The 26,448-nt window shown below is 41.3% G+C and overlaps 1 protein-coding gene across 2 annotated transcripts; it reads left to right on the top strand.

The window, feature by feature from the left end:
• The first annotated feature begins 1,078 nt into the window (after window positions 1–1,078).
• paqr6 (progestin and adipoQ receptor family member VI) lies at window positions 1,079–26,030 on the top strand. 2 transcript variants are annotated; one of them, XM_078932609.1, is made up of 8 exons: window positions 1,079–1,261; window positions 16,364–16,605; window positions 19,372–19,499; window positions 19,628–19,833; window positions 22,139–22,265; window positions 22,350–22,446; window positions 22,575–22,719; window positions 24,426–26,030. In XM_078932609.1, the coding sequence occupies exons 1-8, from the start codon at window positions 1,201–1,203 to the stop codon at window positions 24,689–24,691; spliced, it is 1,272 nt and encodes a 423-aa protein (XP_078788735.1). In that variant the 5' UTR covers window positions 1,079–1,200; the 3' UTR covers window positions 24,692–26,030. The 2 variants fall into 2 exon arrangements, with proteins under 2 accessions (XP_078788735.1, XP_078788736.1); XM_078932610.1 differs by lacking the exon at window positions 1,079–1,261 and adding an exon at window positions 7,270–7,500.
• The last annotated feature ends 418 nt before the right edge of the window (window positions 26,031–26,448 follow it).

The raw sequence follows: 26,448 nt of genomic DNA on the forward strand, positions 1-26,448 counted from the left end.
CTCAAACTAAAACATGCACACACAAAAAAAAATTAACTGGTAACTTTTTTGTGGTAATGGAGATTAAATTCTTTATTTAACTGCTTGAAATTTTGCATGAAGAGCTTAACTTTGGCGCTGTAGCTGCATAGGTCAGAACAACTGTCTCAAACAGACACAAATCTGGCATTTCCTACAAAAACGCTTCAAAAATGTTGCCGTTTAGTGGAGTTTCTCAACTTAGCTTTCTGTTTTACAGTATTCAGCATGAATAATCATGTTTTTCAAGATTTGGAGCCCGGTTGAGGCAGAGGATGTAGAAAAACCTTGTTTAGATGCAGAGAGAAGTTTTTCTTTCAGTTTAAATCTACAGTAAACTCGAAGGGAAACCAAAGGGCGTAGCATGACCTCCAGAGACATTAAAGGTCATCTTCAGGGTCAAAGTCCATTAGGAGGCAAAGTGGACTTCACGATGCCTGACGCGTCACTATGGAGTCACGGCCAGCCAAATGTGGCCTGTTCTGGGAAATCACCTGATTGACTTTAAAATAAATCAAGTTATAAGGAAATATTGGGCTACTTCAGTCGTGTTTGGTGTCTTCTAAAGAGTTATCTGAAATCTGTGGAATCTGAGCAGCAGCTGTGGGGTTTGTTTTGTAGCATTTCTAAGTGAACATTTTGGATTCTGGGGAATTCGTTTCTTTTAAACGCCTCTTCCTACCCACTATAAAACCAGAGAAAGATCAGTTTACTTTGTCTTAAAGCTTCAAAACTGACAAATGATGACCTTTCTTTTTCACAGGACTGTAGTAAACGTGATCTGAATCCCTCTCTGCTCCTCTTGCGAATCCTTTGGAGGGCCTCTTGTCTTTTTCTCTCAAAGTAGGTCTCCATGTTTCCTTTTTTTCTCCTCTTTCGTCTGTCTTTTGTGCTCCCCGTCTGTCCCAGGCTCGGAGCCCACCACAGAGTGAACTCTGAATAAGCAGTCCCCTGGCAGCGGCAGTGCTGTAACAACAGAAGACGGCTGGCACCGGTGCTGGCCCAGATTTTTTTTTTGCTGGGTAAGTGGGTTGTAGACCTCTGTGACCCGCTGCACTCCCTCTCTCGCTCTGCAGGGCTGTGGAGCAGACTTTAGCAGCGGGCTGCTGGGATGAGGAGTTCAGACCAGGACCAAAACCTTCATTTGAGCCTTGAAGTGGTCTGAAGGTGGTCAGCTGAAGGATGTCCACACAGGGGTCCGTGCTGGCACTGGGGAAGTGCCTCGCCTGTCTGGAGTTCATGCGTGAGTTCCTCTGGATTGGTGTTGGTTTCATTATTCTTTTCAAAGGTTTTTACTTGACTCTGGACTGGGACAGAACGAGCGTTGTTTCTGTGCCCTGTGCAGCGCCTCATAGAGCATCCAGTGGTGTTTTCTTTACTGCAGGAATGTGCAGATCGGCAGATGGATCAGAGAAGGCTGCTGGGCAGTTTTGATCAAATTGTAAAGTCTTTGTTTTTTCTCCTCTGGTCTCTTCTTCCTGCTTTGGACCGAATGTTCTTCTGCAATAGTTTAGAAACGTCTCTTCCTGTCCTCCCAAAGAACCCCTGCAGCATTTAGCTCACATGTGTCTGACATGCTTTAGGGCTGGTTTAATCGGTAACTGAAGTTTGCTGTTTTCTTCTCTCCTGCAATAAAAGATCCAGCTTTTTGAATAAATCTCTGCAGAGTTCGACTGATTTTAAACTTCAAAATTTCAACTTCTAGGCCTCATTAGGTTTAATTGTGGCCCCAATGGCTTTGTACTGGTCTGTGACCCACATGGTTGCCTGATGCTATTTGAACTTATATGTCCCAACAGACAGTTTGGACCGAAAGCTTACTGGAAAAAGCAGATTTGGGTCAGAAATGTGGTTGACTTTGTTTTGATTTTATTAGAACTCAAATTTGGGCTTTATTAAGGTTGATTGACATGTGACTGCACCCATAGGTAGACTGACTTTACTTTGTCCTGGCTAATTGCCATTTTTTATTTAATTTTTTTGTCTGGGTTGTTTGAGTGGGCGGAGCAAGCTCCAGTCAACCTGTTTTCAATGTGCAGAAAAAAAGTCACATTAGAGACGGTTTGTCTACTGGATAAATGTCTATGTTCTCCTTCATATAAATGCTAACTGCTTTGTACCCAAGTACAGGTAAAAGTCCACCATTGTAACCAAAAAAAAAAACATTGTAACTCGACCTGTTCTTAAATTAAAGAAAAGCAAATTGTTGCAGTTCTTCAAATGACCAGCAGGGGCTGGTTTAAAGAGGGATTTCCTATTGACTTCAATGTCCTAAAGACTTTAGAAAAGAAATAAACAAATGGACAGTTTGACTTAAAAAGAAAATCATGTGGGGTTTTTTTCTCTCTATCTTTTCTGAAACTTTGCTTGACAGTTTCAGCCATTTCAATAGAAACTATTACAAATAATTGACATCTCTGTGATGTTAATGGGATTCTGTAGCTGTGATGAGTTTAATCAGGTTTATACATTTAGACAAAGCATAACAATGAAAGTTAACCTTTTATTAAGCTGTAAACAGGCACAGAACTAGTATACAAACAGAGCTCAGTGTCCGTAAAGAGCAGAACATGAACAAATTCAATTAGAAGTGAGCATACAGAACAAAAAGTGAACAGCAGAACAGACCGACTACATTTATTGAACAGGTGAGCTGAATGTTTATGGATAACGTTACAAATGCTTGGAGGCTCATTTGTTTGATTTATGATTTATTAATGTTTTATTCATTGATGGGTGGCTTGCAGGATCCCTGCAGCCCGTTGATGAAGACATCGGTGTCCCTGCAGCCGTCCGCTCCAATCCTTTCTTCCTCCACCAAAGACTGGTCTGTGTTACGCTTCCTTCTAAGTAGGCAAACTTTTTAGCATTTTCAACGTTCTTATGCTACCATAACAGAATATTTTCATTCATCTTTGCTGTTTTGTGTTGAAACAAGACATTTCATCTGAAGGAGGGGGCGTATGTAACACTGCTTTCCTTCCGCTTCTGTGTTTGTAAGGTGACAAATGGATCTCTGGGTGTGTCAATGAAAAGGAAAATAAAGTAGCGGTCATCTACACCCAGACGTGTCTCTGAGATCCTTATTTACATGTGAAACTCCGCTTTACCGACACCAAACCCCGGAAACACTGACAATAATTTAATTTTGAGTCGCCATAAGGTTCAGAATCTGTTTGTTTTTCAAATCTATCCGAAAACAAAGCTTCGCAAAAGGCTCCACATATTTCATCCTCAAGCTAGGCTCCGATAAACGGAAAAGTTTGGTGTTTTTTCTAGTTTATTTATGACTTTTTCTCGTAGATTTACAAGATTTAAAGGCGTAACATGAATGACTATCATATTTTTATATATATATATATATATATATATATATATATATATATATATAACTTTTAAATTCATAAATATATAAATACTTCATTCTCGTAGTTCAACAGTCATGACTTTTTTTCTTGTGAATTTACTTTAAAGTCGTAATTAAAAAAAAAAAACTTTTGTAAAATGTCCCAAAAACGCTGTTGTAACTATTGGAACCTTATCTATATAAAAAAAAAATCCAGTTATAAAATACTCTAAGAAGTTGATTTAAATCTCTGTGCTGTGGATTGCATTCCTAATTAACCCTCTGGGAAGTTTTTCAAAGCTCATTTAAACAATCTTAACGGCACTAAGTGGTCTTATGTGATCGGCGTTGATGCTGAATTGGCACAAAGAGGCCAGAAAATGTAGACGGTCACATCTCCAGGAGGATCTGTAGTACTGAAGTGTTGAAATGCTGTAGTAGAACTACGGTAAGAAGCTGCTTTTGTAAATACCTTTACCTTTTGAGGTGACAGTGAAGGGGTGGGGGGGCACTGTATTCTGCCCCCCCCCCCCCCCCCCCCCCCCCCCCCCCCACCCTTCATTATCCAGCAGCAACTTGGCTATTACATAAAGGTTTGACGAACCGTAGTGGAGGCCAGAAGCAAACAGGCTTCAGTTTCATAACATTTCCTCAGAGAAAACTTAGATTGATTCCAGAAAATCCCCTCCTGCCTTCAGGCCTGATCAGACTTATTCCAGGGAATCCAGTGAGCTGAAATAAGACGATCATGAACAAATCGCAGCCTTGAATGTGGGCCACCATTCCAAACTGGTTCAGCCCAGAACAGCAGCCGCAGGAAAACAAAGTGACTATTGATGAAGCGGCACAGAAGCAGCTATAAGCAGGAGCCTTTCTGCTCCAGATCAAGTGTAAAACCTCCAGTTTGTTCGTTTTTTTACATTTATATTAGTTCAGGAGAAGTTCACGTTTTGAGGTAAAACAGCGTTTTTTCTGTGATGACATGGTGGGTTAGATGAAGTCCTCTGCAGAAACAGGACAGTGTTGACAGAAGGTGGATGTTGATTCGTGACCCTATAAAACAGGACGCCCTCTCAGTTTTGCCAGTTTGATTCATAATTTGCAGACGACAATTGCTTTGGGCGGGTTTGAGGTCAGTTCTGCGTTTTTTGGTTCCTTATTGAAATGCTTTTGAACCGGGGGCGTGCGGTTAGGGGAGGTGGGTAATCCATGCTATAAATGCTATTTATATGTAGGATTTCTGTGATCAAATTCTCTGTATTTAGCGTATTTCCTGTTTCCTTCCTTGTGCAACTTCGTGCAAACTGGGTTGTTACTCAGCGTAACATCAATTTTCTTCAGGACTTTTGAAGTTGATTAAAAGAAATTGTTCATTGTGGGACGCTGCAGTTAATGTTGGATCGGACTTAAAGACATGAGTAGAAAAGCAACAAATGCGCTTTTTGTGATAGTGATTTAGAAACAATATATAATTTGTTTTATGAATGCAAACGCCATAGGTTTTTGGTAACATTTTTGCTGATGCACAATATGTTCTGTTTCATACACAATTGGAAAACCACCAAATACTAATTGAATTCATCTCAGATGATAAGTCAATTATCTCTGACTGCTTAATTCATACTTGGAAAAGGTTGTATTCACAAGAACAGGTTTTTACATATCAAAGCACTCTTTAATGTTTCATAAGGAGATTTGCTTTACCTTAACTTAATTCTTGACAAGTGAAAATGCAAGAACAATTTCCACTTTTGAACACAGAAACATGTTATACTACAGCCTCTTGTATTTGATTATTTGGTGTTTTGTTTCCTCTATCTTCTTTTTTATCTTAATGTTTGAGGGAAAAAAGGAGGATTTACGTGAGCTCACATTTGTTGTTGTCTTTTTTCCTGTTATTTTATGTTTTGATCTAACTGATTGCAAAACACAAAAATAATCAAACAGGAAAGTAATAATTGATTAATGATTGATTACTGCTAATTACAACAAATGACTACCGGATAAACTTCTTGGGTGGGTTTTTTTGTGGGGTCTGGCAGCTTTTAGATGTATTTTGGGTTGGAAAATCGTAACTATCTGGCAACACTGCTGTGGTCAGCGCTTTGTAAATCGGGTCTTTTCTCTGTAGAAATATGAATTGCTAAAACAGAAATGAAAATATTAGACAAAAACAAACACAATCCACAAATAAATTCATGATTTACAGTCCTTTTTATACATTTTTCAAACTTTGGGTAATTTTAGTGTCACATGAAAACATAATTATGTTTTAAATGGTAATGTCATTTAATAAGGGATCACTAGCCACCTGTAAAAACTACCATAATTCCCTAAGTATTTTTTCTAAGAGCACAGTTCAGGAAAATCCAGAGTTCATCGTTTCATGTTTTGACTTGGAAGAAAACGGCTTTTTCTTGATATGCAGGTTTTTTTTAATAACTATAGAAACCGGATTTTTTTCTCTGTTTAGCACGAAATTTTCGTTTGGATGGCAGGACAAAATTAAGTGGCACAAAAGAGACAAGTCACCTGCAGGAAGTGAACCAACTCCTGTAGAAGAAGCTCTAGGATTGGGGGTCACTCTCTAAAAGATGGAGGAAAGAATCAAAGTCTTAGTGTTTGATGAACGCTTGCAGGCAGAAGCTCACATCTGACTTAGTGCTGATCTGAAGACAGGAGTTGAGTTAGAAATTAAAGCTCTGTTTACCTGAAACAAGTGGGTTGTGAGCCAGCAGTCGAGGTCAGGTTTGGGTGGAGGGGAACTTTCTTAAGGGGGCTCCAATCCCCCTTCAACAGGAGCAAAGCTCAACGATCCTGGAAGAACTCAGAATTGAGGCGCCACTCAGGACGACCCGACTGAGGCTGTAAATATGCCACCCCGGGCGCCTTGGAAGTGATGTGTAACCGTGGGGCACAGCACATAATGCCTTCGTCTCAACTGCCCTTACGGGTGGATACGGGGGACATGAACGTGGCCCACACAACATTTACTAAAGTTGGATCGTAGGCCACTCGGTAGAGAGAAAATGTTCATGCACATTTTTTTCTAAGGGGATGCTGCAGATGACACTTAAACCACATGCAAGGAGGAAGTAGATGAGACACAGGCTTGATTATTTTTTTTAACCCCTCCAAATCCTGCGTGGGTGGGCAGGCAGGAACCGAACCTTTAATCTTCCAACGAGAGGTCGACAGCTCTACCCCTGCACCACAACCATCCCTAAAAAAAAACCTATGTAAGTGCTTCCTGAAACACTTACCACACGCACTTCATCATTGAGGTGGACGTATGAGCCTCAGTGGAACTGCAGAACACACCTGCACTCCCCTTAAGATGCAGCCGCTCCTCTCTACGACCCTCCTTAACCCCTGGACAATCCAAACGCTGCCAAACTACCTGTGCGAATCGCTGAAAGCTAATTCACTGTGGCGACCCCCAACAGCCGGGACGGGTCAACTCCCCCAGTGTATGTGACCAAGGCATAAGGACTTGCTGAGGGGATTACATCACTATCCTGGACAGAATGGAAAGAGAGGCTGCCATCAGGACCAGCTGTAGATTGTAGATGGATGAATTTAACTTAACTTATTGAAGATGGTTTGTGTGAAATCGCTTGACACCAGTTATTATGGAAATAAAAAAACAGCATCAAACAGTCAGAGACGGTCAATGGCTTTCAAGTCTGCAGATAGAACTACAAATAATAAGATAGGAGATAAGATAGGCCTTTATTGTTTTTAATTAGGATTTATTCTTCATTGTCCTCCATGACAAAATGCCACAAAAACATGTTAAAAACACAATTTCTATCGGAGTGGGTGTGTCACTGGGTGAACTCTTGTCCTTACTATCAACGGCTCGGCTCCGTTCGGTCCGGCTCGGCGGCGGCGCGCGCTCAGGAGCACATGGCTCGTGTTGTTGTTGTCCCAGAGATCCACGTGAGCTCCTCGCGGCGCTTCCCACTGGCTCGCGCGCGGGAGGGCTGGGAGCTGGGGAGAGGCCGCGGAAGCTCCGACTTTCTCTGACAGCCCAGCGGCAGAGCAGCAGCGAGGAAGCCGCCGCAGCGGACACCAGAACGGCGGTCAGAGACAGGACGCGCCGGGAGACGCTCTCCGGATGGCCGGCGGTCGCGGTGAGTGTCGTTTCTGCGGTTTTCCCGGAGAAAAACACCGAAAACGCTCGGTTTTTTTAAATGTTTTGATGGACAGGTTTGGGGGAGATATAATTCTGACGGGGATTTTCCACATAATTAAACGGGATAATAAACTCGATCCGTGAGGATGTTTTCCCACTTTATTCTATTCTAGAGATATTTTCCTTCCATTTTCCCTAACCGTCCTCTCACTCAAAGTACCACAGTTTGCTCTTGCATCTGAAGCTCACCCCTTCTTCCTTTCTTGTTCTGTGTCTGCATCTGGAAGAAAGTGGGATGAGGAATGTGGAGGGAGACTCCTGACCAACAGCTTTCCCAGCTGAGCCTTTTCGTCTGGAAGCGGTTACCTCATCGGTGTTGAGCAATGCAGTGAAGAAGTGTTTGGTTCACTGTCAGGGTTCCTAGAACCACAGCAGGTGGAGGCATCTGCAGGAACACGGAGTTACGCAACACCAGAGCTCCTGTTGGATGCTCACAGGAAGTGTGAGGAGGAAAACATTTAGGGTGTATTCAGACTGGACACATCTGGTTCGCTCAAAGTGAACCCAAATTTGTGTTCCCCAAATATCTGGAACCAAGTTTCAGTCCGAGGGTGTGTTCAGAGTCTGTTGGTCCGGAGTCTCCTTATTTTTTTCCAGATCGAGTCCTGAACCTTGCTCTTGGTCTGTATTCAGACTGCCTTTCACGGGAACCAAAGCTTGTAAAGAAAAACCACATGACTGAAGATCTCTTCAGTAATTGGCCAGGAGTTTTGAGGGCGGGGCAAAGCAACCAAAGAAAGAATGATGGAAGTCCTACACTTTGCGATCCTTGTCCAGATAGATAACTTATTCAAACTTTATATTTCGATTAACCAAATTTGAATGTCAACGTCGGGTACAACACTGTCTTTGTTCTACTATGGTACGGCAGAGGCTGCAAGGCGGTTACTGAGGAGGCGACGCCTAAGAAGGTGTGCTGATAAAAGTTTAGGACATACTGTCTGAAAAACAGTGTGCGTCGCGTTAACAGTTGTTTTACTGAGCCTGAATTCATCCGACCACAGTTTAATGAGTTGCTGTGTCTCATTGTTGCTTCACGTTTCCCCTCATCTCTCTGTTTACATCCCATAATGCCCGGCTACAGTGGCCATTTCGGTCCAGTTGTTCTGCTCCATGTACGGAGCGTATTCAGACTGAAGAAACTCAGAGCAAACCGGAGGTCAATTTGATTGGAAAAAAACCGAAACCACCTTGAAAGAAACATCCATCGATCTGTGTCTTAAAATCACTGAGGGAACTTGAAGACCTCACAGAAAAGGGGAGAGCATTCCAGAGTTTAGGAGCTGCAACTGAAAAGCCTCTGTCTCCCCGAGTCACCGGAGCAGAGACCGGTCAATGCCACTGTACAAAGAGTTACAGTAGTCCAGTCTGGAAAAGATCAAAGCATGGATCACTTGTTCCAGAGCATGAGAAGGAAGATATGGCTTAACTTTACTGATCGGCCTCAAGTGATAAAAACTACACTGGATAACAGCACTGACCTGTTTGTCAATTTCAAAATGCCTGTCAGGGTTTATCCCAATATTCCTAATGAAAGGAGCACCTGAAGGGTCCAGGGAGCCAACGGAACGACAGCAACCGGTCAGCAGATCAGTCTTTCCAAAGACAAACACCTCTGGAATCGAAGATTTGATGATTGCTAAGCACTTCTGTAAATTGTCAAGACAATCATCTCCACCAGATTTTAAGGTAGATCTGGATGTCATCTGCATAGCAGTGGAACGACACATTTTGAATTAAGACTGAGCCTTGGGAAACACTGTGTTTGAGTTGAGACTCTGAGGAAGACCACTGTCCAATTTCGACAGAAAAACCGCTGCCACTCAAATGAGACTTCAGCAAACTGAGCGCTGTGCCCTTCACACCAACAGACTGGTCCAGTTGGGATACTAAGACACTGTGATGTGGTCTCGGTTTGTTTCCAATTGGACTGAGCTCCAGTTTGCTCTGAACTTCCTCAGTCTGAATACGCTCCGTACACCTGGACTGAAATGGCCACCATAGCCGGGCGCTATGGAAGGTAAACAGAGCAGACAAACGTGGAGCAACGATGAGGCACAGCAACTCAATAAAATTTGGTTGGATGAATGCAGGCTCAGTAAAACAACTTTTAAAGTGATACACATTACTTCTCACACGACAATCTATATGTCATAAACACCTATCAGTGTTTTTTTATTGCTGTCTTCTGAGCAACTGCCCGCTGCATGTCTTCACCGTACCAAAGTAAAGAATGTTGTACCTGACGTTGATACAAAAACATTCAAAAAGCAGCGAAATATAACATTTGAATCAGTGAACTGTCCAACAATGATGATAAGCGTAGGACTTAAATTTGTCTTTGTCTTGTTGCTTTGCTGTAATTCCTGGCCAATGGCTGTAGAGATGCTTTTCTTTACAAGATTTGGTTCAGAGCTTAATACAACCTCAGAATCAGACCAAATTAAGCAGATTCTGTCTGGACCAACAGGCTTCTCCAGTCTGAATACAACCTCAGGATAATTGTGCCAACACGACCTCAGACCTTAAAGAAATTAACAGTGAAGTCATCATGAAATGTGAAGGTTGTCTTTGCCAAAAACAAAAGAAAACATCTCATTTTCAACGTTACCACAATTTTTTACTTTTTCCAACCAAAATTTTTCCTCAAAATCTCACTTTACAAACTTTAAATGAGAGAGGTTTCCACATGTTTTCATTCTTTGATTGTTTTTGCATTCAAAAACATCGACTGTTTATTGCTTTCAGATTTCCCCCCAGAATCCTGTCTCAGGAAATCCAAAAATAAAGTGCGGCTGAGAATGAATTTCCACAACAGCTTCTGAACAAAACTAAAAAAACTGCTTTTGCTTTGTCTTTTTGGCCCCATAAATGCATGTTTTTTTAGTTGGCAGCTTTAAGGAAATCCAGGTTTAGAAGCTAGGTGTTAAAGACCCACACCTACATGCTTTTTGTGGCATTTTTTCTTCTGATGGAGACAACTAAGCTTAAAAATGCATCTCTTAGTATTTATTTATTCAAATAGTTCTGAATCAGTAGCAAGTGAAAACAGGCTATTTCAAAAAGAATGACGTAGAAAACACGCTGGGTGGGCCATAAGCTCCCAGCCCCGCTTTATTCTGATGCGTCTACTCATAGATGACTAGATCCATGAACGTCTTTGTTTTCCTCGTCTGAGCTGAAATCTGGATCTAAACTCTACGTCTGGATAGCTCTGATATTGCTCACTATTTTTGTTGCACCGCCGATGCTCGGTTGATGGTGTGAGGGGCTGTAAGCTAGTGGGAGGGCATGTCTTTGACTAACACTCAACTGTTTTCGAAAGACTTACCGCTGCTCTGCCTGTCCTGGAAAACGACAGTCCTAAAATCGGTATACCAGATTTTCCACACTATAAGGCACGCGTTAAAGTCGTAATCTTGTTGAATATATCATATATGGATTGATTCAGGTTGTGTTTTCTGCTGTCGAAGCGATTTTTAGAGGTACACGGCACTCTGTCAGGTCTGGACATGTTGCATACACGTTTGGGCGTTACTGCCTATGTCCCCACAAGGGGACCCAAATCCGGGGTCCCCCTGTGTTGGTCCTCAGCCCGGATAAAATACAGGGTTGTGTCAGGAAGGGCATCTGGAGTAAAAATCTCTGTCAAACTACCTGTGCAAATCAGGTTAAATTTAATTAATTTATTAATTTTTTCAGTGTACATTAAAACCATTGCATGCAATGAGCCAAAATTAACCCAGCGGCTATTTTTCCATCCGTTGTCCTCAGACAGATGTTAAAACTGTCAAAGCTAAAATCAACAATTAAAAACAACATAAAATATCACTTAAAAAGGATATACAATAAATTGATTGTTGATTAAAAATGCATACATTACAAAATATTAAAATGAAAAACACACAATTGCAATTTAGGCAAAGGGGGAGAGTCGTATTCAAATTCAATGTGAACGAATCAAAAGGTGCAAAGTAAAAAGCTGGTTTGCTGCCGCGTCCCCTGAAGGGAAATGCTGAAAGGTGAACAACAACTGACACGGTTGGCAGTTGGCAGTTGGCGTAGTCACGGTAACATTTGGTAAGATTGGTTGTGAATGAGTGTCAGTCCAAACGAATCCGTAAAACAAAATCCTTTTTTTATTTGGATAGAGAAACACTATTTATGCCACAAACCTTTAAAAAACTCACAATGTTATGATAAACAGAAGATGAAATGGAAAACATCAGCACCTTTTAACTTTTGGGTTTGTTTGTGGTTTAACCCTTGTGCTTAGATGACCCCACCCTTCCATTGACGTGTTCTCCCTACCATGATAAAGGTGGAAAGATTTCATGTAATCCATGGACACCAGTGAAGATCACAAATCATTGAAGAAAAAAGGTTCAGAGCACTGTCTAGTGGGTCTAGATGACCCCCACTTCAGATGTTAAAATGCCTAGCATAGCACAAAGTGAATTCCCCTGAAACCAGCCTCTAGTGGACCTTAAAGGAACTGCAGCTTTTAGGTGTGAGGCAACGGCTGTGGGAGATGTCACATTTAGATTTTTGTTGGCTGTAATTTGAATCAAAATCTGTCAGTTTTGGATGTTTTTTCTTCAGATTTGTGTATATTTTTGTAACCACGCCAGCGCTGACTCGGTGTGTATGTGTGTGTGTGTGTTTGGACAGACGTGCAGGTGAGGCAGTCATGACTGCTTGGCTGTTGGCAGTCTTGTGCAGAGATGCGGTTTACTGCAGAGCACTGAACGCGACAGACCGACAGTTATGGTCATTTCCTCCTCGTTACCCAGGCAGGTGCGTTCAGCATGTGGGATCTTGCTCGCAAGTCATTAAGGCTTCAGGGATTCCAGACGGCCACATCAGCGTCGTCCGGACGTGTCGGAGCAGAAACGTGGAATTCTTAAACACTTGAGCCTACAGACAGAGCCTGTCGCACGAGCGGGGCAAGTCACATGTTTGGGCAACACACTCTCTGCATACCCACCTCCTCGCCAGCCTCAGGCCCATAAAGCCATCCATTGAGCGAGGTCACATGATTAGATCATGAGCGGGAGGTGTGAGGGGGTGATCTCAGATGTCTGGAGAAGAACAGAAAATGGAAAAAAAAGTGTTTGTTGACTGTTGGTGATTCCAGAGCTCATGCAGGATTTCTTCCTGATTTATTTGCATCAGTGTTTAGAGAAGTGTTACGAAATCCCAGAAAAGGACTTTTTAGAAACCAGATCTTCCTCCCTGCAGCACATGCCCACATCAGCAGCACCTCCTGATGACTCAGAGGAGGAGAACAAAAACATGTTGACAACTACAAAACTCTGCTTTACATCAAAACACAATATTTATAGAAAAATATAAAAACAAAACCTAAATTAGACAGAAAATCCCACAAAGTGCCAAAAAAAATGGTAATAAAAACATCGGAACCTGCAAATATATTTTGGATTTTTGAACGTTTTCACTTTTTTAAGTTCTGAATAACAAACTTGTATTCTGTGTTTAGCTCATAAAGACAACCAGGTTTCTGGAATCCTCTTTTAGTTCAGACTTCCAGACACGCGTCTTCATCAGAAACAGTCACATAGAGTTTAATGTGAGTCAATAAGAGTAATTAATGTTAATGCTTTAACCCTTTAACACCGGAGTTGTTGCTACTCTATTGACATTCTTTCCACAACAACAACTCTTCAACCATTTGTTAAAATTAAAGTAACTCCAGCTGATTCTGAAGCAGAGACAAACAACCTTGTGCAGAAATGCAGCACAACGAAATCAACATAAATCAACGGATTCTGATGCGGAGAAAAGCGTTTTTACAGTGTATCATATATACGTCCAAAGCCAATACTTTCTCCCCATCAGAATCAGCTGATTTTAGCTGATTGCGTAAACAGTCGAATAGTTATGGTAGGCGACATCTCTAGTGTCAAACAGGGTAAAGAAAGACTAAAGTATTTAGGCTTTTTAAACTCAGTAAATTGATGGGAAACTGGTCAAGTCCTGTTTAGGCTTTGTGCCTCTGACTAAGTTTGATTTTCAAGATTCAACTTGATTTTTGTTGAATGTCCATTCCAATGCCAAGTACCTGAATTAAATTTTATTCATCGCACAGGGAGAAATTCTCAGGTCATGGCAGCACAAAGTTAAAAAAAAAAACAATTTGCTTGTAGAAAACAGTTTTCATATTTAAGATGAGCAAAGGGTTAAACTTTATTTATTAAAATAAAGTATTGTTACGTAAAAAGTAGCAGAAAATCAGTTTGTTTTGCTCTAAAGTCCAATCTGATAAGTTTGATGAATCAAATAAATTTAAGATACATTTGTCTTCTCTACAAAATCTCTCCGATGTTTTCAGACATCACCAGAGCGCACACCATCGACTGTATATGAGAACTGGAGCGAGTGAGTTTGACGTCCCCCATAGAGAAAGGTTTACTTCCGGCTCCAACCAAATGAGATCAGTTCAGTCACCAGCTGTTTTTACTATACGTAGACCACCATGTTGTAGCCAGGTGTTGTCAGTAAGCGGTGACAGGTCCGAGTCGGCCTGAGTCAACGTTTCTAATCTCGCAAAAACAAAAGTTAGCGTTTTTAAAGCGGGCAAAATGAAATCTGTCAATCAAACATTTCGAACGTTGGACATGGGGGCCAACAGACTCTACCCACTTTTATTGGAGCATCTGATTGGTCAGTTTATAACTTGAATAACTTGAACTACAGAAAAATACTGTGAAAATAAAAAATGGATTAGCAGGAATGCCAGGGGGCGGAGTCACTCAGTCCAGTTGTCTTATACAGTCAATGGTGCACCCTTCATGTTACAACATAAGCTGAGGATCCGACTTCAGTTCTCTGCACACAGAATGGGATCCTTACCATGAACATAACTTGAGTCTGACCCAACATGAACAACATCTGTAGATTTGTAGCATGACGTGGGACTGACAGCAGAGTTCTGATGGACCCGCAGACAGAAAACCTCATTCCTTTCCTGCACTTCCTCCTGACTCATGAAGCTCATGCTGGTCTTATGGGTCCAGTTAGACTGCGACCTCTGCAGCGCTCTCACATGATGCTAAAATAATATGCGGACCCTGTGCAACATGTGAGCCTGCTCATTTTTGCATGACACGCATTACACCAGAGCCTGGCAGCAGTGTCTGTTGGAATGAAGTCTAGCCGGCCGTGTTCAGGATGTTGGGATGCAGACTCATTTCTGACACACGTCTGCCTCGAAGGCTTGAAGAAAAGGGAACAGACGGTGTCTCTTTATGCCTTAAAACTTGTAATTTAGCCGTTATCACGAAAAGAAGCCCTGATGGTTTTTTTTTTTAGTGTTGCACACCGTTGTGCAACCATGAAAAATGTAAGATCTGTGCCAGTGTGCATTTAAATGCGTGGCGCTCTGCAGCGGGCTGTGCAGTGCCTCTGTGAGCGACGCCTCATTTCCATTCAGTGCAGCGTGTAACAGCGTCTCTGACAAAGATCACTTTGTCACAGCCTGTGATGCAGGCCCACAGCTGGGGTTCACTGAGGGGGGGTGAAATGTGCTGGTCCTTAAACTGACTAGGTAGTTCCACCTTAAACTTTTCTAAGGAAACAGTCCTCCAAAGGAGGTTTTGTGTAGATTGCAGAACTTGGTGAACATATGAAACACCTCAAGATCTAAAAAAAAAAAAAAAAGTCTTTAGAGTTTTTTATTAAGACAGGATTTCTATTATTTTGGATTGTTTATGGGTTTTTTGTGGTTCCTTTCCATACATTAAATGGATTTTTTAGCTTTTTTTTCAAAGCAATGGACAAACAAGGCACAGACAGAACTGGTTATTAGTTTGTATGGTTGTCAATGGCAACCATATGACAGAATGACTGGGAAGTCTGGGAGATGGAGTGAAGATTTTAGATCGCCCAAATGATAAAAATGAGAACTTTGTCATGTTGTTTGGTGAAAAAGCGGACTCATCTCAATAGATGAAGCCCGTTGATGTGGCATATGCTGAGAACAACAGGAGGCAGAGAACAGAACCCTGTGGAACACCAGTGGATAGGCAGTGGGAGCTTTCATTGGGTTTAATTTAGGCCAATCTAGAACGGAACCCGAAGCTTTTATTCAAACAGTTTGCCCATGCCAACGTACAACTCAATTTTTTCCACTTTGTTTTTTTATTTTTAATTAAAAAACGTTTTTATCACATTTAATTCTGTGTTTCTTTATTTTGTTTTTCTTTTCACACATCTATAAACCTCATGGTGTAGAAAAGCTGTGAAATCTGGAAACAAACCAGTGAAGCAGAAGCTGCATTAGATGTTCCGATTTTAGGAAACTCCAACACTTCATGGCTCAAATACCAACAACACTTTAGCGCCAAAAGGCTGGGATTCTGGTGCTCTTTCATTTTGCAATCAGGCATTTTGAATTGTTGTCACATGAAATTATGCAGCTTTAAAAAAATAATTTTCGATCATTTGTTAAAGTTGTCAAACGCCTTTTGCTTTCTGAAAAATTATTTCTGTATCGTCTGCATAGAGTCCAACTTTACAGCAAATTCAGCCACGAATTCTCTCTCACAGTGCTCTTTCCTTTTGCAATCGGACATTTTTGAAGGTTGTCACATTAAATCATGCAGCTTTAAATAATGGTTTTCTGGGAGGTCAAACTGGCTCCCCTCACATTCCTTTTCTGCTGCCAAGTTGCATCTGCATAAATCTGGATTCTGCTGGCATTTCTAGGTGTCAATATTAAATATTTCCAAGCTTTTGTCCCTGAATTGTGTGTTTACAGTCTGCGCTCTGTGGTTCTGCAGTGTTTCCAGTGTGGCGCGGCATCGGCGCCAGCAGCAGCATCAGCTGGAGCCAGGAGTGGAGCCGCTGCCTGAAGTGGGAGTTTGACAGCAGGGATGGAGGCCCCAGAATCCCCGTGTTTGACTACCCCATTTGGTTCGTCTTCTGCCGTGGGGGGCGTGCCAGGATCAGGGAGGTTTACCAGCGAGGGAGGGGGGCCATCCGACTGCCCACCGACATCTTTGACATCCATCAGGTGCCTAAGGTGAGCAGTGGTGTCCTGCAGAGACTCTTAGAGTCCAGAGGTTTGCTCCACCTGAGCTTCACTCGCTTTTCACCCTATAGTGAGCTGAACGTTTGTGACACTCTCCTGTTCTCCAGAGCATCAAAGAAGCATCAGGAGGAGAAACAGACATCTTTATTCATGCCGTTTTTCAACTATGTAGACATAGCTTTTCTGACACCTGCAGATCATTTGATGGGATAAAAAAAAGACAAAACAGCTGAAATGAAAGTAAACATTCACAGCTGTACAGAGACAACACACCCAAAAACGACTGGACTGTAAAGCGGCTCCAAAACAAACATTTCCATCACATTTGACTTCTGTTTTCTGTGGATTTGAGTCATGTTTGCTTTTAATTTCCTCTCATTCCTTTGAATAGCTTAGCTGGTCAGGATATGAACACCAGTGACTTCAGGGGCACGAATGGAGAAGAACTGCCCTCGATTTGTGCAGTTCTCCATCGTTTTTCACTGTTTTACAAATAAAAGCGGCGGTTCGCTCTGATCAAACCCTAAAGAGCATCTGAAACAGAAAATGAGAAACATATTCAACCACTGATGCATCCTGCATTCTGAATATGTGAATCCACTGTTTGAACAACTTTATTCGCAGCATCCTTGTAACAATAGACAGCTGGTTGCTGACGGTTCTACATTATTATTACAGTCTGTGGGAACAACCGTCACAATAAATCCAAATTTTGAGTGGAGACTCCTGGTGTTTGTCTGTTAAATGCAGTTTTCTTTTATTTTGAAGTCGAAGGCTCTTCTTCTATTTCCCCACTGGATCTTTTCTGCGTAAAGAAACTTTGTAAATATTTCTGCTTTTTGTTAACTTTGCTAGCTTGGAGGTTTCATTTTAGCGGTCGGACGTGACCGAGCGACTTGACATGCGTCAAGAGTAAGTTGGATGTGAGAGCTCTCATCTGTCTGCTGTTGGACAGGACAAGTTAAAAAAAAAAAGAAGAGTAAGTTGGATGTGGTGGAGAGAATCCAGTAGTTCTTCCTTCATAATCAGGTTAGAAATAAAGCAGGTTGAAGGTTTTTTTCTTGGTGGCCTCTGGGAACCGCTGACTGAAAATCAATGCTGTGGTGATTTTGTTAGTTCAGTTCACAGAACATTTCATTTTAATACAAGGGAAAAATAAAGATTTCTTGTTATTTCAGGATTAAATAAGTTTTGTTTTTCCATTTCTGATCCCAGTAGGAACGATGACTGAAAATGAAAAAATTAAAAAACATCTTAAAGCAGCTCAAGTCAAAACACCGTCCTTTGTAGTTTTTTTTTTATCCATTTGGAATTATTTCTTATTTTCCTGAAACTGTTTTTTAAAATGGTGTCTTTGTAAAGAACTTTCGGATTAATCCTGCTGAGAGTGGCGTCTGCATAACCTTCTGTTTTTAAGTGAAAGCCAGCTGCTGGTTTCTCATCTCCTAACAGACGGACTCTTTGTTTTTTTCTCCGTTCGTTCCCACGTCTGTGTGCAAACAGTCGCACAGAATCGTAGTCACTGCGGCATTGCAAAGCTCAGCTGAGAAAAACGAAAAGCTTCAGGATTGTACCTCTCCGCTCAGAATGTCTGCAGACGTTTAGAGCGCGTCTGCACGCCGCAGACGACACCTGTCAGCCTAACACTTTCACTCATCCTGGATAGACCTGAGGCTGAGAGAGCGTCAGGAGGAGGCGGAGCCTGCAGCTCAAGCATCTGTGTTGGCCAGTGTCCACCTTGCTGGAGTGACCTTCTCTCATAGGAGACAAGCGAGGGTTGTTCTTGCTGCTTTGCATCACACTTTCGCGTCACGACTTCAGCGCTGAGGTCTGCAGATTTCTCAGAATAAGCGTGTCGCTCCGCTTCCTGTCTGCAAACTTTAAAATAGTGATTTGAATGCGACACAAACGTTTCCTGATAAATGTTTGGATTGTTGTTTTCGGGTTTCTGCACATCTTATCAGATATGTTTATAGTGAAAAGCATAAGTAAGGGCATACAGAGGAGTATTTTAGTCTTTATTCTGCAGGTTGTTCCACCCAAAAACTGACTTTAATGTTCCTCATACTTCAACTGTGAGAGACAGACAACAATTTGAATAAGGAAATACTCAGAAAGGCAGTTTTAGACTTAATTTTCTTTTTTTTTTAATTTATTTATTAGTTTCTTTGGTAGATGACGATCAGGAACATTAGGATATGAAGGTAAAGTTCACATTGAACAACAACAATAATATTAATAATGTTCTCTTCTTTCATTCCTGGGATAAGTCATTAAAGTTGTCAAACGCCTGTTTTCATAGCTAAATGTGCTTAATGCTGCATACAATTACACTGTAGAAATAAAAGTTCACACAGAAAAAAATCTTAAACTTCTTTTTTTGATGGAAACAAAAACCAATTCATGTAGAACAGCCCAGCTGCACATTACAAAAACCAACACTGACCGCCTGGTTCCTAAGGGTTTATCCCCTCTGTGACAACGTTTTACTTCCTCTACATGTGCTGGAATTACATTAAATCTATTTCTGTGTCGTCTGCATAGAGTTGAACTTTACATCAAATTCAGCCACAAACTCTCTCTCACAGTTCCTTCTTCTTTGGAGAAATTAACTCCAGTCTCAGAAAAGATCGGAGATGCTTCCTGACCTGTAGGGGTTCTTCGCTGGTGGTTGGATGGTCAGAAAAACAAAAGTGTTCTTTGTTGGAGGGGTTTGGAGGTCATCAGCTCAGCTGGATTCTGTGTTCCGGTCCTCAGGTCTTCAGAGAAGATGGTATCATATCTGGATATCGTCACCCACGGAGCTCCGCCCTGGACTGCATCCTCAGCAGCTTCCAGATGAACAACGAGACCATCAACATCTGGACCCACTTCTTACCGACATGGTGGGCTTCACCATTGTTCATAAAATCGACGTTAAAGGATGTTTTAAGAACATGGAGGTGGTGTCGTTGTTTTTGAGGCAGCTTTAAAGGCCTGAGAAGCGGTGACTAAGTTCTCCGGCTCCTTGCAGGTACTTCCTGTGGCGTTTCTTCCTCCTCGGCTCCACCATGGACTTCCTGAGCGACAGCTACGCCTGGCCGCTGCTGGTCTACATGCTGCTCATCTGCGTTTATCCCTTCACCTCCTGCTGCGCTCACATCTTCAGCACCATGTCACCGGAGTCCCGCCACATCTGCTACTTCTTCGACTATGGAGCGCTCAGCCTCTACAGCCTCGGTGAGACGCCACCTGCTGGTGCTTTTTAAGATCTCAAAGCATTTATACAAAATGAATTTCCTTATTCCCCATAATCCTAACAAAACAGATGCAGTAAAGTATTCGCAAAATTTAAAATGAGTTTCTCTTCTACGTCTTTGTTTTTAATGTTTTTGAAGGTGAAAGCAGCAGAAGAACATTTTTTACTCTTCAGCTGCTTTTAAAAATATCGTTTATTTATTATGTTTTTTGGTTTCTTTTCTGGTATGCCAAGTTATGAAAATCACTTTTCTGAGTTTAAATGGTATATATATATATATATATATATATATATATATATATTACTTATTATCATCAGCTCATTCCATCCAGGCTCAGAAGAGGGTTTAATCATCGTCTTCTCTTTTTATATTTACACTAATTTATCCAGAAAAATTCAAATATATTAAATGAAGTAAAAATTAAATAAGTAGCAGGCTTTCTCTTTTCACCACCTCCTTCGCATCCTCTAAAATTTTCCATTTAACTATCAATGAACCTGCCCTGCGACAGACCGGCGACCTGTCCAGGATGTCCCCTGCCTTCGCCCGCAAGTGGCCGGGATAGGCTCCAGCAGCCCCTGGACCCCGAAAGGGAACAAACGAATTAGATGTTGAAAGAAAGTAGAAAGAAATGAAACAAACAGAATATTTTGTTTTTTTTTAGCACAAACCAGACATCAAAATGAATGATTTTTCTGTCACTGAATGTATCTCCATAACATTCCGACTTGAAAGGCCTTTTTTATAGGCCGGAAAAGTTTCTGAGCTTATTGAGATGCTTGAAGATTTTTTTTTTTTTAAATCATAAGAAAAAACAACCTTAAAGACCCGAATTTGTCCTGCAGCAACTGGTTATTTATAAGCAGAGAGGAATTACAGAGAAAACAGCTCAAACTTTCCTAATATTTGCTGATACATCTGCATTTATTGAAATCCTCCTTTATACCTTGTTTTATCATCGGCATTAGAACTGTCTGGTCTCTGCCAGACCACCTTAAGAAAAGTGTTTGGAAAAGGACGGGAGCAGAACGTGAGCAAATTCCTGAGCCCAGAACACCCGTTATCATCCCTCTTTTGCCTTGCAGTTGAGGAAACTTAAATGGTCAAAGCAGTTATTAGTCTTTTATGGTGTCTGCAGCAGGTGGATGAGTGGAATTACATATCAGTTCAGACGCGCTGCTGCTTTCTGCCCCACTGCCTCCTTCAGACTCACCGAAAACGTGACGTTTATTCAGGTTGTTGTTCGGTCTTCTGCACGTTTTAATGCAGATTTCAATGCAGGACGTCTGTTCAAATCTGCACTGATATGGGGTTAAATCAAAACGAGGACATATTTTGAATTTGAAATGAAGAAAGTCACTTTTTAACTGAATCAGTTCATTTCAAATATGGGATTATAGGCGGTAAATTGTTGAAAAGTTCTTGACTTCTAATGTCCTTTAGCTTTAAATATTTTTTTTTAAATAGCGAAGCACCATAACATTATAGGACAGGAAACAGAATCTGACATTTTTTTATTTGTTCTAATTGTATTTTCTTAAAGAAATCCTTCCTGTGCTGCAAATCCGTTTCACCTCTTAAAATCTAAAAAGTTTCAATTTAATAAGTAAAACTTTTGAGGTTAGAACTGATATAAAAGTGTGCTGGAGTTATTTGTGCGACAGAAGCTCAACATGGACATCGGCTGCAACCGAATTCCCGCTCTGCTCCCTAACTAGTAAAAAGATATACGGTGTGGGTTTGTCCACTGACCACGATTTCATCACATGCTCACACTATTTAAAAAAAAAATAAAGTGACGTCATTTTAGCACCTTAAAAACCTAATAAATGTGAACATTTTTCAACGGCTTCTTATGAATGTTTTTTATGATTATTTCTATTATGTTCTGTTTGAACTGCATTTAGAAAAAACCGAATTTTTCAAACTGCAGATTTATGGAGAAAAACCTGGAAAGCATCTTATTTCTGAGGTTCTCTGGCGCCCTCTAGTGGCAACATGCAAAACTCCTCAAATAAGTTTTTAAGACTTGCAGGTTGTGGTTTCGAATCTTATTATTGTTTGTTGAAATTTTTATTTTGTGTTTAATGAAGTAAAAATAAGAGAATTTATCCATAAAGCCTCTGATTATTTTTTTGTTGCAACTTTTTAGTATAAAAAAATAACTAATATTCTTTTTCTTGTATTTTTCTATAAGAAATAGTCAAGACTGTCAGATATTTCTAGCTCTGTATGCTTTGAAGACTTGTGGTAAATGTTGGTAGCCTCTCTGGTTTCATGTCCAGGATGCGCCATCAGTTACGGATTCTACGTGATGCCGGACTGCTGGGTGAACAGCTGGATCCAGCAGCATTTCATCCCCATCGCCATAGGGAACAGCCTGCTCTGCACCAGCATGTCCTGCTACTCGCGGTGAGACGCTGCGGCCGCCACGCAGGAGGCGCTCTGGACAGTTTGTGCGCTTAAAGCCGACCTGCCGTCTTTGTGGCTCTGCAGGTTTGTGGAGCTGCAGTTCCCCCAGAGGAGCAAAGCCTTGAGAACGGGAGCGTTCGTCGTCCCCTTCCTGTTCGACACGGTTCCTCTGTTCTACAGGGTGAGTTCCTCACAGCGCTCAGACTCGCAATCTGATTTGCTCCTCTAATCCCTGCAAAACTCCCCTAATCCGCTTTCCTTTGTTACGAAAGTTGTAATCTAATAATCTGTGGTTTGTAAACGTTAAAGGTCCTTCTTTCCTGCTGGGGAAGCTGCAGCCTGGGTGAAGCCCTGTCCAACCACTGCTACCACCTCCTCTTCGCCTTCCTCACCTGCTTCCTGTTCACCGCACACCTCCCGGAGAGGCTGGCCCCCGGGCGCTTCGACTATTTCGGTGAGATTCATGCAGTTTAATGAAAGCCGGCGGGTTTGAGTCCTTCTAAATCTGGTCTGCAGCCGAATTATTTATTTTTTAAACTTGCCTCTCATTTAAAGTCTAGAAAAAAGCTCCACCACATTTGAAACCTGTCCTGGTTTTTAACCCATAAAATAAACTGTGTCTGAGCTTTTGTTTCCTCTTTTTTTGAGGCAATTTAAAAAAAAAGTCTTTGTTTTTTAGCAAACCTTCCCTCCTTTCAGTGTCTGTTTAACATTTGTAGGTTTTTGATCTTTGACACCATTTATTCTTCAACTTTTATTCACCTTCTTCAGACGATTTGGCCTTTTCTCTGTAGCTGTTTCTGCATTCGTCTGTTTTTTTATTTTATTTAAATGAGCTTGCAGTATTTATTTGTACAAACAGCTTTGCTAAACTGAATTCATTTCCCCTTATTTTGATTTATATGAATTTATTCCATTTTCTTCAGCATATTTACTCTATTTTTTAAAAGCTTTTAAAGTTTCCATGTGATCGTTGTTCAGCATCATAGAGCCTCTTTTGTTGAAATGAAGTTTTTATTTAAAATGTTTAGCTTTATTTTGAAAATTTCAGCTTTTTTCTGTAATTTAGAATATACTAAAACAGTTTTCAACATATTTATCTGTCGTACATTTTCTTTGGCCAGTTTAATATTTGTCTTTAAATGTTGTTTTTAGCCTTTCATCTAAATGTTAAACTCCATTTTAGCTTTCTTCCAGCTGCAAAGGCTCATTTTGTTTGAGAAAAAAAGCATTACTATTTAAAATGTCCTCTTTTATTTGATTTAACACCAACACTTCTTGCTCATTTGTACTTTTTTAGATTCTTTTTCATATTTTTAGATTAGCATATTTAGCATTTAAGTCTAAATATAAGACATTTTTCACTTCTTCTCAGTGAAATAGTACAGAAAATGCTTTTCTTTCTTTAGCTGAAGGAACCAAAAAACAATCATCTGCAAAAGATTAGAAACAGATTTCTCTCAAACTTTTGTTCCAAAAGCTACAAACCTTGAAATAATAATCATAATTCATACATTGCCTTTAAAACGCCCCTATCAAGTCCATTAGACTCTTTAGAATGAGTTTTTAAAAAAAGGGAGGGGTGAAAGAGAAAAGGACGAGTTAAAAACGTCATTTTTTCTGTCAAATTCTATCTTCTTTTCTGTTTTCCCTGCAGATCTTTGAACAATCGACACCCAAGAATCAAAATTGTCTTTTTTATTTAACAGACATTTCTATTTTGTTTTGGAACCTTAACGGCAAAAGAAGAAACTCAGATGATCAAAATGAAAGTAATTTTCACAAAACCTTCATCTAATATCTAATGCCAGCTCAGTGGCCCTGTGGTTAGTGTCCACCCTGTGACTGGAAGGTTGTGGGTTCAAACCCAACCGAGTCAGACCAAAGACCCAAAGCCTCCCTGCTTGACATTCAGCATTAACGGGTTGGATTGGGGGGTTAAATCCACCGAAAATGTTCCAGAGAGCAGCTGTGTCTGCAGCTCCCCGCTCCCCCAGGGGGTCAAAGATAGTGTGATTTAATTTAATAATCTAAATTTTAAAAAAAAATTGACGTAATCTTTATTTATAATAATAGCGGAAATTGCTGATGCCTTCTGGGAAATGGAGTTTTCTGGTATGTCCTGTTGCTTGACTTGTTGTGTGGCGATGGCTCTTTCAGGCCACAGTCACCAGCTCTTCCACGTCAGCGCCGTGGTGGGAACTCACTTCCAGATGGAGGGTGTCCTCGCCGACATGTCGTCGCGGCGCCAGTGGCTGCAGACCCACGGCTTGGCGCCGTCCTTCCTTAGCACCTTCGGCGCCCTCGTCCTCAGCTTTGTCCTTAACCTGGGCATCATCGCCGTGTTCAGCGCGCTCCTGCTGTGGAAGCCCCGCCCCAGCTGCGGCCAGCAGCACGCCCCCACCTGCGGGTGCAAGGAGCAGTGAGGGCGGGGCTTCCCACAAAGCAGCTTCCTTACATTCCAAAGGAGGTCCCGGCCGGCGGTGTTCCCGCTCCACAGACTGACGTTTCCCTGTGTTTGTGTCCGGTCAGAAGCCGATGACCCGTCTGCGGGTCGAAGGACGCTGCTGCCGGGTTTGCAGAAACTCCGTCTCTCCTCACCCTTTATAATCTAATGCAGATTGGATCTACGGCGCTCCAGCCCGGCGTTGATTGTCAGACGCTTCCATTTCTGATTGCCTCCTTGTCATGATCTGCCCTCGGAGACGTCCAGCGAGGCGGTGATTAAAGGACAGGCACCACTTTTTGAACACAGCGTTCCCCGTTCTTCTGAGCTCACACGGAAATCTGCCAAAAGCTAAAAAAAAAAAAAAAAAAAAACCTGGCGTGGCGTTTCTGTCCAAAACTGTGATTGACTTTTGATAGAAGGCTGAATAACTTCAGACCTTTCTGTGGTGCTTCGGGTCTCTAACCAACATTAACAACTCATTTCTACGTTTACATTTCACAATAAAAGAAGTCAGACATTTTATATTTATTGCTGCTTCTAAATAACTCAGTGAAAATCTCACAAACTCATCCTAAAAGCTATTTTTGATCATAATTAAAATCTTTAAAAAAAAAGGGGGGAAAGCAAAATATTTACTTTAAAACTTTAAATTCAAGTCAAAGTGTTTGGGGAAAAACTTGGGAATTTTAATTTAAATGTAGATCATTTAAATTCAGATGAACCTTCACTTGTGTTTGGTGAAAGCTCAATATCAAAGTGGCTCCATTGGATGCCGTTGTCACTTTTTCAGGCCAGTGACAGAAAAACGTCGGTGTTTGAGGTTCGTACCAAACACAAACTGTTCCAAACGGCACAAAACGGTCTCAGTAACCAGCTGCTAACACACACTAACTAGCTCTCCACAGCCGGTCAGGACGGAGGTTTGCTCGGAGGGAAAAGCAGGTGGTCTGGTGGGAATGGAGCTTTGGAAAGTGTAGAATCCCAGGGGAACTTTCCTTTAGCAGCATTTGCCTTCACTTGCTCCAGAGTCTCTTGGTTTCTGAGCAGAATTTTCACCAAAATATCCAAACAAAAAGAATCCTGACACTGAATCGTGGAAAGACCTGTGGTAATCTGTGGATTTGACGGCGTTTGGAGATGTGTCCGAGGGAAGGCGGGAGGTTGGAAAAACATGTTGTGCCTTTTTTATGGTGTTTTTTTTTACAACTTGTCTCTGATTTAATGTTAAAAGAAACTCTACAAACATATATCTGATCTTTGTGTAAATTGTAATTTGCTTTAAAAGGCTTGTGTAATTAAACTGAAGCTTTTATCAATGCAGTTACATGGTGAATCTTTTCAGAGGTGTTTTTATCCTGCAGAGTTTAATTTTAAAAATGACTTTAACGGAAAAGATGAATTTTAAACTGTTGCTTGAATTTGCTTTGTATTTTTTTAAAATCACATTTTAATCAGCTGCAGAATGGGGTGCAGTGCACGAGGGTGGCCAGCAGAGGGCAGCACAGGGAGAATTGTGTCAGAAACTCCTCAGATGAGCTTCAGCTCGTCAACAAATGAGCTGCAGCTCATCTGAACAGGAGAATAAGGCCAAATGAATCACCGTCTAATATTTTCCTGGGCAAAAGTCCTCCCTGATTCACACAAATCCCTGCATTCGTTCACGTTTCTGGAGTCTGCCTGATGCTGAAGTTTGTTTTTTTAAAACCCCCTTTTTTTCTGCTCTGACTCATTAGG

The sequence above is a fragment of the Oryzias latipes genome, chromosome 16 (genome assembly GCF_053564925.1).
Source record: "Oryzias latipes strain Hd-rR chromosome 16, Olatipes_Hd-rR_3.1".
NCBI lineage: Eukaryota > Metazoa > Chordata > Actinopteri > Beloniformes > Adrianichthyidae > Oryzias > Oryzias latipes.